Source organism: Nesoenas mayeri (assembly GCF_963082525.1).
Source record: "Nesoenas mayeri genome assembly, chromosome: 1".
NCBI classification, from domain to species: Eukaryota; Metazoa; Chordata; class Aves; order Columbiformes; family Columbidae; genus Nesoenas; species Nesoenas mayeri.
Window position 1 is genome coordinate 53,887,957 of NC_137541.1, and position 12,536 is coordinate 53,900,492.

General features: G+C 42.2%; 3 protein-coding genes across 7 annotated transcripts in view; all 3 read left to right on the forward strand.

Moving 5' to 3' along the window:
- Positions 1-9,659, forward strand: part of OSBPL8 (oxysterol binding protein like 8) — a 98,742-nt gene extending 89,083 nt beyond the window's left edge. For 4 of the 5 annotated variants that reach the window (XM_080340550.1, XM_080340553.1, XM_080340551.1 and 1 more), the window contains 7 exons: positions 509-598; positions 1,184-1,320; positions 1,648-1,833; positions 4,291-4,378; positions 4,737-4,839; positions 5,413-5,518; positions 5,772-9,659. In XM_080340550.1, the coding sequence (XP_080196676.1) occupies positions 509-598; positions 1,184-1,320; positions 1,648-1,833; positions 4,291-4,378; positions 4,737-4,839; positions 5,413-5,518; positions 5,772-5,907 (846 nt within the window). In that variant the 3' untranslated portion in view covers positions 5,908-9,659. The remainder of the gene's footprint in view (positions 1-508; positions 599-1,183; positions 1,321-1,647; positions 1,834-4,290; positions 4,379-4,736; positions 4,840-5,412; positions 5,519-5,771) is intronic. The other variant, XR_013921905.1, reaches the window with a different exon arrangement.
- The window catches only part of NAP1L1 (nucleosome assembly protein 1 like 1), a 161,923-nt gene that overhangs the window by 44,546 nt on the left and 104,841 nt on the right, over positions 1-12,536 (forward strand). The window lies entirely within an intron of this gene.
- BBS10 (Bardet-Biedl syndrome 10) lies at positions 10,048-12,266 on the forward strand (the record flags this gene model as incomplete). Its single annotated transcript, XM_080344913.1, has 2 exons — positions 10,048-10,232; positions 10,306-12,266. The coding sequence occupies 2 exons, from the start codon at positions 10,048-10,050 to the stop codon at positions 12,251-12,253; spliced, it is 2,133 nt and encodes a 710-aa protein (XP_080201039.1). The 3' UTR covers positions 12,254-12,266.

Below are 12,536 nucleotides of genomic sequence, written 5' to 3' on the forward strand. Positions count from 1 at the left end.
TATTCAGTTGAAATTATAAGGGGAACATAAAAGTTAGGAGGCTGTGTTAATTGATATTTTGCCTCATCAGCCCACGGGATACATGTGCAGACTATCAAAAAGGCCAAAAAAATCCCTGGCAATCACTTCTGTTGTTGCTTCTGCAAGAGTTAATCTCTAGTAACAAATGGTCCTTGGCAAAGTGGTGAAATTACTTTAGCAAATAACTGTTTCCTCCAGGATATCATTGTGCCAGTGTTTTCTGCATAATCTTCCATTTTCTTTCCGCCTTTCTTAGACAATGCCTTTGTTCAGCAAATCTTTTAAGAAACAACAGCATGAGAGAACAATTTACTATGGTTTTAGACTTGTTTGGGGGATTAAATAGGCAGAAACTATAATATTAAAAGCCATCTGTGCTTGTTTATGTCACATTTCATAAATTCACTTTTTTCCTAAACACTAAATATAAATGCAAAAATAATTTGCTATTACTACAAACATGAAAACATTTCTTTTTGGTTTGCAGCCTTTTTTGGGTAACAACGACAGTGTTAACCAAATATCAGGGAAAATTAAGCTTGGCAAAGAAGTTCTGGCTATTTTGGAGGGTCACTGGGTAAGTAGTGAGTGATGTTTTTTTATAAATTCTGGCTGATAGTTCAGACAGGTGAAAATATAACTTAGTTACAGAAAAGGCTCAAGTTTTAAAAAGAGTTGATTAAATACGACCTTTACAGAAAGTATGTCTTTAGAGTTAGACAGTTCTCAAGAAGGTATAGAGTCAATATAGTGTTACTTGCAACTGTTAAAAGGTGGAAAAGTTGTGTACATTTGAGTAGTCCAGAAAGAAAATACATTTCAGCTTGGAAATGTTTTTAGTATATGTGTTAGAACTATGAAGAATTATTATGGCACCAGCACAAAATGTTTAAACCTTTTTCAGTTCTGGTGAGATGACACTGACACTGCTGGGTTTTGGACATGGTAATGGTTCCATTGCATCTGTGTTCCAAGTTAGAGCTAGCACAGAGTGCAGAAAGTTAATTTTAAAGTTAGAATATCTAATTATTCTTAACTACGTGCATCCAAAATGAAATAAATTCCCATTATGAAAATAAATGCTTATTCCTCCCTTTTATATTTTTGTGGCACTGTTTGAGATTATTACAATTAAGGTGACTGAATTATATATGTGCTACAGGACAGTGAAGTTACTATTAGCGACAAGAAGACAGATGTTTCAGAGACCTTCTGGAACCCAACATCTGATATCAAGCAGCGTAGATTACCTAGATACACAGTGAAGTTTGAAGAGCAAGATGACTTCGAGTCAGAGAAGTAAGTTCACTTTAGAACCACGTATTAATATTTTGACAAAATAAAACTCATCATCTTCTACAAATTATGAGCAAATCATGATTTATTTCTTTCCCGTGTTTGCTGATACTGGTCTGTAAAACAAGAAAGCTACACTGTTAAATAGAAGATCATTATTTACCAGTCTTACAATCATGGAAATTCTTGATGGAAATGTAGCTAAAATATATTACAACATGGTAATATTCTGTTTAGCGGTTGGTCCATTTAATTACCCAATAATTAAGGAAATATTTGTAATTATGTTTGTCAACCAGATTGTAACTCTCTATATTGCTCATTTGTCAGGCTTTGGCAACAAGTGACAAGAGCAATAAATAATAAAGACCAAACAGAAGCTACTCAAGAGAAATATGTTCTGGAAGAAGCTCAGAGAAAGAGTGCCAAAGAGAGGAAACTGAAGGGTGAAGAGTGGACATGCAAGCTGTTCGATCAGGATTCAGTCACAGGAGAATGGCACTACAAATATGCTGAGTGAGTCCTGAGGTGTTTGTAATAAAAACTACTTTTTAAATGCTTGGTAGTGTTGCTCAGCCTCTTCCTGTAGTTTCAGGAACAAAAGACATCAGATATATGGCTGAGTTCAAGCTTGTGAAATACGCAGTGCTGCCTGATATTTATATATTTTAATTAACGTGAATAATTTTTAGCTGAACGTGGTTGGCCCTTTCGGTGTTGAAAAGGCAGTGATTGCTAATGCAGCAAACCATGTTTTATGTAACCATTGCAATGGGCTTTTTCTGTTTTATCTTTACACTTATGTGTCTCTACCAATCTGTTCATGAGTTTCTTTGGCATGGCATTTTGGGATGCATTGCGCTCCTTTCTCCTCCGCACCCAGACTGACCAGAGCAGCTACACAGATTTTCCCAGACTGGAAAATATGGTACATAGGGGCATACCAACTGGAAATCAGAAAATGTAGTATCTGGAATCAGAAAAGCCTGTGCTTAGTTGAACTGAGCTGTTTGTTATATGTTAGAATAACCCTGAGAATAACTGATTTACAGCAAAGGTTAATGCTGGGACCAGGTGTCTCTGCTCAGCTGTCAAATACGCCCTGTGTACGTGAGCGTCTGTGAGTCTCTTTGTGTGACGATCTGGATCAGAAGATGAAGATGTAGCTGGGATGCATTCTGTGTTCTCACCAACTCTTAAAGTCAGCTTGGAGCTGAGCCCTTTACTAGTGATGGTTTTCACAGAACAACCACGTTCTGCTGATTCTTTTTCAATACCCAGCACACTTCTATATTGCAGGGGTTGTAAATATGAAATATCCAAAGATGATACACTCCGAGTTAAGTAATTCTGAAGCCATGGATGCTGGAAGCATATTCCCATGGCTGAACATAGGAACCCTTTACCTTTTTGTATAACAGCAGCAATATTTGGGCAGTGGCCTAAGTGCAGGTATAGTGAAGAGTACAAGAATCCTGAGTATTCTTCATGTCTCCCGCAAATTTGCAACTCAGAGGTTTCCCAGAACCAAGTAGAGATTCTGGGTATTTGGCAACCCTCAGTAGATTTATTTTCTATTAATTTCCTTGGATTCTTCTTAAGTTTGTGCAAACTTTCACCACTCAAGACATCCTGTAGCAGGAGAACCCCCAACTAGACTAAATGCTCTGTGAAACACCCTCTCTTGGTTTAAACCTTCCAGTGGTGTTGAAGCCTCTTCCTCTCAGCCAAGTTGTGAATAGTCCAGCTGAATGACTGCCCATCCTGTTTAACCCCGTGTAAAACCCTCAGGAAACGTATTGCACTTTAAATCTGTCAGGTCTTAAATCTGCAGGGGACAGTCTTATCTTGTTAATCTGTGTTTTTTCTTGTCTCCTTGTGGTTCAAGGATGAGCCACAGAAATTTCACTATGTGCTAGAAAGCAGCCTGTGCTCTCAACAATCCCTGGAAGAAACTTATGTCTCCTTTTACACTTGTAATGCCAGCTCACCACTGGGCCCATGTAGAGAGCAGTCTTTTGCACTTACTCTGAAAGATGTGTTCAGTGAGCTGTGGCATTTGTTAAGGTGACTGGATTATGGATTTAGGCATCTGGATTACAGATACAAAAGACCTTTGGGAGTGCAACACTGAGTCCTTATCCAGTTACCTTAGATGACATTTAATGCAAGTCAGGTTAAGCTAAGATGTAAATGCAGGTCTATGTTCACAACATCTGAAACAGCTATGAACATTTTAAAAAGCATACGAGAGGAGATGAGAGGAAATCCACGCTTAATCTACTCTCACTAAAGCTGCACATCAGAGTGACCTTCATGCAGCTGACTTGCAGTTTCTATCCTGAAAAGGCTGCCATCAGTAGGGATGTCAGTCTTTGGCTGGTTGTTGATCTGTATCAACCTGTACTTGGAAAAGCACTCTTAAAAAATCAGAACAAGCAAACTGTGTGTAGCTCATTAGTGCCTCTTGAAACTAATCTTGATTGCCATTGGCCACTTTGGGATTGGAAGTATGTTTGAAGTGACTGATCCTTAACCTCTCCTTCATAGGCATCTTTCAAAAGGAAGAAAAAAAAAAAAGGCATTTCAAAATAATAATAATTTTTAAAATCCTCTAATCTCTGTGTAGTTCTAAAATAATAACTTTACATTAAGCAGAAAATATCTCCATGTTTGACAAATACATATCACTAGCCAGATAAATTAATAATGATGTTGTTGGTTAATACAGTAGCTTGTGCTCTTACCAGCTGGCTGAGGGCTTGACCTGGATGTGAAGTTTATTGCTTTGGCTCTCTTGACCCTTCAGGTTAGGACTGGGCTAGAAGTGGAAGATCAGATCATTTATTCTATGTCTGACTTCTGTACAGGGAGAGAGAGCTTTAACCTGTTCATACTGAATAGTTTTTGAGCAGGAAAATATTTCTTATTTAAATTGTTGTGGTATTAATCAATTATATTCACTTTGTCTAGTACCAGACCATGGGACCCTTTGAATGATATGGTCCAATTTGAAAAAGATGGCACCATCCAAACTAAAGTTCGACACCGGACACCAATGGTATGTTCCAGTTCTCTTATCGGGGGCAGCAAGATCCAGGGACATGGCTATATTGCTTTATTTGTATAAAAGTCGTCAAAGCATTGGGAACAATGGCACATATTATTATTATCCTACAAAAATGCAGTTTACTTCCTCCATAGTCTTTCATTTCAGTGTTATGTCCTAAGTGGGAGAGGTGACTTGATTGGGTGGGAATATAAAATATGCAAACTTGATCTCAACAGTTTAATTGGACTTCTCCCTTAAATGCAAAGATGCACAAAGTTCAGACTGCTTTTAACTATTATTATTAGAATGTGCTGCTTTGCTACAGTTTTCATTCTTTGGAAATAATTCATAAGTTTATCAATTGTAGGTTAGTGTTCCAAAAATCAAACGAAAGCCAGCCAATCAGAAGAAAGGGGAATGTGGTTTCTCATCCCCGGAGCCTGATAACCAGGATTCCTCAGGGAGTGAAGGTAGGAAAAGAGACATTTGTATACAGAAATAATAAATTTATCTGTCAGTGAAACAAAGTTCCCTAGCCACACATACTTTTCTTATCTCAATGTTTTTATTATGAAATAATGCATGCTTTAGATCACTATTCCAATGTGAAGCACATTCTGGAAAAACAAAAGCAGCAGAACGTCCCATACTTTTAATTGCAAACTTTCCTGTCCTTTTAAACATCAGTATCTAGTGCAGGTGGGCTTAAGTGCTGCACGTATTTCGTACCTGGGCCGGGGGAAAAAGTGTGTAAACTCTTTTATTTCTTAGAACAAGATGAATTGCTTTAATTTGTAGATCGGTGTGTTGCTAGAAGGCAGAAATTAAACAATACAGTGAGTGTATTAAGATATTTGAAGCACATAACTTGTTGTCCTTGTGCACTATAGGAGAATGAAATAAAGCTTTAGTTTTCAATAGAAGCTTAGTTAGAAAACTCTCCTCATTTTTGCAGCTGGTTCAGTTTGTCTTTAGTACTTCGTTCCTTTTTGTGACTTAGCGGTCACTTCTGTGAATGACATCTGACTGTTCTATCTTTCTAGCACAACTTCTGAAGCATAATACAAGAACAAGGAAAAAAGGGGCAGACCTTGGTGAACTGCAGAGTGCCATTGAATCTATAAAGGAAACACAGGAAGACATTAAGAGGTAATACTAAATAAAATGCTCTAAAATGGTTTAGAGCATGCTAATTTCCTAGCTTTTTTTCCTTGGAGGCTGGTGTGTATCTTCCTGCTTTACAGCCGAGATATTTTAAACTACCCTTCTTCCCAAATGTTGATTGCTCATTGATGTTTTGTAATATTCCTTAAAAACTGTCTTCTGTAGGAAGCCCTAACATACTAAAAAATGCCTAATTGTCTTGATTGTCATTTACAAGATATTATTTTTTATCTTACAGAGACATTATGGCTCTACGAAACAGAGTCACTTCCAATTCACCACCTGCGGACTACCATTTCTTGCAGTTTAAGCACTATGTCTTCATTTTGCTCCTGGTTCTGCTACAGCTTATCATTAATTTCTTGTTGAAATAGGAAGCGTGAACAAGGGCCTTTCTGAACTGGAATGATCGAACTGTTACTGGGGACCATATTTTAGGCTGGACTTTAAATGATGCAATATTATCTAAAAGAGCCCTGTAGCAACAATTTACAGAACTTTGCCTCAGCATCCATGGTTCAGAATCATACTCCTGTCTACCCAGTTGAAGTAAGAATCGTGTAAGTGCCAGTACACTCTTGCTCCTGGTGTGTGCCTCTGTCTCACAGACATACGACATCAGCCTTGTGTTTTATATTACGTCATATACTGTTCTGATGAATCTCCACCACAGAATAGATGAAGTTAAGAATATCAGAGGTCAGACCCTGTAGGTAGGATGTGATTCCTGTTATGGTAGAATGATAAATGAGCATACTTTGTTACATTTAAACTTAGCATTTTTGTAACAAAGGAACTTTTGAAGTAGCCAACAGATTTTGTAAATGGCTTTGGGTGTTTGGGAGGAAACTTTTGTTCAAGGTCAAACAAATACATTATTATACAAAGGTTACCAGTGTTAGGAACTGGCAAGTGAAAAGCTGAAGTCTTTGGGAATTCTGCAATGTAATGTCCTTGATTTGTTTTGGAAGTATGACAGTTTTTATCCTGAATTACTATAGTGGCTTGTAAGCCAGTTGTTTTATTTTTATAATTTTAGAACTTCAGATTCTTCATAAAAACATTCCTGCATCTACTGTACAGAGCACATTTTTAACAGTACAGCACCTGGGAAGGTATTGTCTTGGTCCACTCTCTCTCACGAATTGCAAATGTCAAGGATTTATGGTATGTTTGTAAGTCTTGATAAATCTACGGCTTTGGCTTAATATTTTTGTACGGCCATGTCACAGTAAGCGAACAGACAGCTGGTGCCAGGACTCTTTCTTATTTTTGAAATCAAATGTAAAGATGCAGAGGTGCTTAGTAGGTACCTTGAGTTGAACCTCTTGAAACACAGATGAGGTACAACAGGACTCAGGCACCATCATGAGTTCACTTGCAAATGAAAATGTGAGTGTTTGCAAGGAGAAAGCCTTCAGAAACAGTGAGATGGCTTAACAACACACATATCAAAAGGAATGAGAGCAAAACCCTAAGTCTTTGTTAAATTCCTCCTTACTGCTCTATGTACTACCTAGCAGAACACACGGGTGCACGTATTCATTATGCTGTAGCCATACAAATTCATGAGACGCTTAAGTTTCAATTTAAAGCTAGGGTTTCTAACGTTTCTATTTGAAGAAATAGATGCATGTATAGAACATGTAAAATTCCAGCAAAAAACTTAGCGCCAGTGTTCGTCTGGTGAATTCCTGGTGCCAGTCAAGTGTACCAAGTCAAAAGGGGGCTGTAGTATCGTAAAGGTGCTCTCAGGAACCCAGATGAGACAACAGGAGGACGAGCGGCACGACGCAAAGGGCAGCCAAGTTTGTTTTCAGAGGATCCTCTCAGAAATCAAATCCATCCCGGGCAGTGGAACGGTTCAAAGGTCACGTTTAGCTTTTTGCCATGGCCCAGTTATCCCCCTGCCTTGGGCAGCCTCCCTGACTCTCCAGGTGATCTACCTTTCTGTTCTGCACCAGTCTCACTCAGTATTTAGTGAAAATATGATTTACTTGTTGTTTATCAGCCTAGCTCAAGCAGTCCTGTGGCTGACGTCTTCACACACCTCCCTTTCTCTGTTACCTTTCCCATTCTTTGAGCCTCAGTTACACAGAAGTTTTTTGCTTAATCTGTCAACCCCAGCTTACTTCTTACAGCCTCATATTAGCATAGTTTGGTTGTGAATCACTTTCTGGAATGTGATACCATAACCAGAGTGATGTCGTATATGTGGACAAGACCAAACTGGATTGAACTTCCATTGTATCTACAACTGATGGGATAAAATTTGTGAATATAGAAAGTCCCTCACTGTTTAAACAAAACAAAGTCCCTAAGTTAAGTCTCTAAACAGAAACTGAAGTTGTAAACCATGTATAAAATGGTATAAAGAAAGCAGAGTGTTGTAGTATTAATTTAATGTTCTCAGCCTGGAATTGGGCTGTTCAGTATCACATTCAGATGTCAAAGCTTCACCTGTCTTAAAATCCATTACAAGCCTTTAAATATACTCTGTACATGGGACTAATGCAAGAGGAAGAGTCAGAATTTGGGCAGTAACTCCACTCCTCTAAAATAATACTCTGCTAAATTTTTGGTGCTGAAACTCTTGACTGATAGTTACAAGCTTTTATCTCCCTTGTAAATAGAAATGTCCTTGTGCCCTTTCATGTTGATTTTTTAAAATCATTTCTATTCGAGGTCTGTTAATAACACAGTCTGCACGTATTTTTACACAGACTGCATGGTAGTGAGTGTAGATTTGACCCAGCCAGCTGGTTGGCAGCACCGAGTTGGACAATGGCAGCCTAAACACATACTCTGTATCTGAAATTCATGCTCAGCTCAAGATAACTAAAAAACAAACAGAGCGAGACAAAATGCCTGTGCTTATTTTCCCTTTCAACTCTTTTTTTAGTTTAATTCTTTCGTAAAAGTGGTTTTACTGATTATAGAGGAAGGGAAAGAATATACAATGAAACTTTTTCAAACAGTAAAATTGCAGACTTCTGCCTGACTGTATGGTTAGATAACTTAAATTCTAAAAAATACATCAAAAAACGAGTAATCCCTGTTTTGCTGAAAACCGTATGATGTTCCCTTATGTGAAAAGAAGAATTTTCTTGCCTGATTTTTACAGTACAGCTGGTCACAGGCACATCTGAAGCCTTTTATTTAGCATATTACCATCGACCTCTGCAACTACGATGTGTAGCTGATCTTGAATACTATGGACTTAACAATGTGCAGAGCTCAGTCTTATGAGAATTGATTGTACACTTTGCAGATATCTGAGGGCTGTGGCCTCCTACTAGATTTTAAAATTTAAAACAGCACTTGTTTTCAGATTTGATTTACAAATCTCGTTTTGTTTATTTTTTCTTGTACAGGAAACATTTTCAACATTTCTTGCCATGTGGTTTTGTTGGTTTGGTTTTTATTTTTTCAAATACACTCTAAGCCTTTAATGTGCCATTTAGGTACAGATTGCCTAGTTAAGAAAAAGTAAATATGCCATGTGAAATGTAGGTAGTATCAGTTTCAGCAACAGATGATGTTTCTTGCATTTCACATGTTGATTCCTCTGAAATATTTGACATTACTTAATGAGGGTATAGCCTGGTTGTTTCCCCACCCCAATCTCATAAATTATTTGGCAGGTCCCATAAAATGTAGTGACAGCAGTTTCTTCCTTTTGTTGTTGTTGTTGGTTTGTTGTTCACTGCCCACCTGTGCCTTTGGGATTATTGGGTTTTTTTTTTGCTAGATGGGTGTTTATGAAACAGACTTTGGATTCAATGTTTTGCAGGTTCTTGAAGGCCATTACTTCACCACTGTTTGTGTAAATAACATACGACAAGGCTTCTGTACATCTGTAAGTTTAATTATTGTTATTTCAAGGGTATCCTCAAAATCACAGAGAGTTTAGCAGATGTTCAAGTATTGTAAACAGTGCCTTCTTGATGGGTTTCTTGCTGTTCTGAGACTTGTAAAGAAGTTTTGTCAAGTTTGTGCCATATGTAACATCTGACCTTTTGTGAGGGCTTGTGTGTTTGAAAACTGACTTTCCTGCTTCGTCAGACTCTGAGGAAAAAAAAATAAACACATTAAATTATTCCCTTTTCTGGCCGGTGAGCCATGAGTGGAGTATTTCTGGTGTTTGATACCACGAAGCTGCAATACTTCGTGGTGTTACAGAAAGAGCCGTAACAGGAAAACAGCCTTACAGAGCGATTATTTCGGCGGGGTCCTGTCCCAGCACCAGGCGGGACCATCAGTGCTCAGCACACCGAGCCCGGCTCCCCCCGTCTGTTTCTGCTCGGCCGCCGCTCCGCGTTGTTGCTGTGCCGGCAGGGCCGGGGCTGGGCTGGGCTCAGTAAAGACGCGTCGCACTCGGCTCGGCTCCCAGCGCCGCTGCGCAGGCGCCGCAGGACCCGCCGCAGGACCCGCCGCGTCTCCCCTCACGGCGCGGCGCACGAGTCTGCTCGGCCATTGGTGCGCGGGGCGGAAGGGGCGGGGCGGCGGGTGCCATGGCGCGGCGGCCGGAGCCGGGGCGGTTGGCGCAGGAGGCGGCGGCGCTGGCGGGCGCGGTGCGCGGCGCGCTGGGGCCGCGGGGCGGGCGGGCGCTGCTGCTGCGCCCCACCGGGCAGGCGCTGCTGACGCGGGACGGGCGGCGCCTGCTGGAGGCGCTCAGCCTGGAGCCGCCGACGGCCAGGTACGGGGCGGGGCCGGGGCGCGGGGCCGGGCGGGGCGCGGTTCCGCCCTAACCGAAGCCCGTGTGCCCGCAGGATGATGGCGGCCTGCGCCTGCAGCCACCGCGCCGCGACGGGGGACGGCGCCAAGACGTTCGTGGTGCTGCTGGCCGCCGTGCTGGGCGGCCTGCGGGCGGCGGGCGCGGGGCTGCGGCGGGCGCTGCGGGCCTTCGAGGCGCAGGTGCTGGAGCAGGCCGTGGCGCGGGGGCTGCGGCGGCACCTCCGCTCGGCTCTCTCCGGGCGGCAGGCGGGGGCGGGCGCCCTGGAGCCGCTGCTGGACGCCTACCTGAGCGGCCGGCTGGGGCCGGGCGAGCGGCGGCTCCTGGCGCGGCTGTGCTGCGAGTTCTGCCGGCTCTGCGCCCCCGCCGCCCCGCTCTGCCCGCGGGTGCTGCGCCTCCTCGGCCGCCGGTTCGCGGAGCTGCACGCCGCCGTGCCCGGGCTCCCCGTGGCCGGCTCCAGGGTCCTGCCCGGGCTGGTCCTCCGCAGGGACTTCGCGGCATACTGCCCAGCAGAAGGGGAGCTGCGGGCCCTGCTCGTCACCGAGCCCCTCCGGCCCGCCCTGGCGGCCCCCGGCGGCGAGTTTGTTGTCGACTCCGAGGGTCAGTATCTGGCCTCACTGTGCTGGGTCTCAAGGAGGACAGAAGCCTTAATGAGCTGCTTGCAGAGCAACAACATTAAACTGTTGCTGTCAAGCGCGAAGCAAGACGAAGTAGTTATACACTATGCAAAATTATACGGTGTATCTGTGGTAGAGTGCTTATCATCAGAAGAAATGGCCCTTATCAGTGAAATCACAGGAGTCTCACCTTGTGCACCCCTTGGTGACAACATACACAGAGAAATCACCGAAGCTGCGGTGGCAACGTTTTGCCAGCCTTTGTTGCTGGGCTCGCAGAGATGCGTTCACATTGGCTTCACCAGTGTGTCTGCCTTTCAGCCTCATTGCCTTATTCTGTGTGGGCCGGTCGCTGGTGTTAATGAGCAACACGCTGCTGCTTTACAAGGGGCATTTACAATGCTGCAGCAGCTCTTTAAAACAGTTGATCAGAGGGAGGAATGCACAGCAGAAGGTGAAAGCCGGAACGAAGCCACAGAGGTTTGCAGCTGGCGTTCTTCAGCTACTCAGAAACAAGGCATAATAGAAAATATTTCTTGTAACAGTAATCAGGTTTCTGAAAGACAAGTGAAAACACAAACAGATGAAGCAGAGACAGGAATTACAGGCCCTGCTTTCCAGGGAAATGAAAATCGAGTGTTTGTGCAAACAGACTTGCATATACCCTCAGATCCCATCTTGCACATCAAAGAATTTGATGTTGCCACGGAAGGAGTTGGATCTTCAAGAGACGGACAGAAACCACATAAAAAATGCGACCATCCAGGTGACATGCTCAACAACTATAAAAGTGACTCACTTGTGGACAATGAAAAGAATTACAGCGCTGCCCTATCAGCAGCAGCTAGTGCTAATGATACAGTCACTGCATGTGAACGCCTAGATGTTGGCAAAGACCTAGAGGAAACAAGTTGCAATATAGTTCCATTTAAACATAAAAACAGTTGTGCAAGTCTTGCACAGAATTATTCCAACTCCCTCATAGAAGCAGGATCAGTTTTGCCAGTAGGAGGTTACTTTGAAGTCCTGTTACATTATTATATTCAGTACTATGCAAAACAGTTTCAGCCATCAGAGGTAACTGTCGTAGCCAATGTAGTTGCTGATGCTTTGCTGAGTATTCCCAAGTCCTTGTATGGGACAGAACGAAACAGCTTTACCAAATTTTATCTTGAAGTCATAAATGCACTCAGAAAAAATCAGCCACTGCCTGTGAATGAGAAAGGCTTAGAATTGGTGTATTGCAAATACCAGTTAGTCACTTCAGTTCTTCATTGTGTTACAGAGCTCCTTTCCATAGATTTAATCATTGGTGTTAGGCGGCCAGTGCCAAAAATTGAGGATAATGACTCAGAAGATGATTTCTGAAATAATTAATAAAGAATGGTTTTGATTATGTGTTTTTCTGTGTCTTCTTGTCAAACAGATGTGTGTCGAAATTCAGTGATAGAGACTAAAGTATCTCTTTTTAGGCCCAGAAACTTACTACAATTCTTTCCTCTTAGAAGAAAAGGAAAGGAAAAAAAAAGGCCGACAAGCTGAGTGGAAAACTGACTTGTGAACAGCAAGTGTGAAGTTTTTTACATGGGAAAGTGTAGCTGATTTCCACTGCAGAAGATCTGCAATGCTTTTCCATCCACATGCAGAGGAG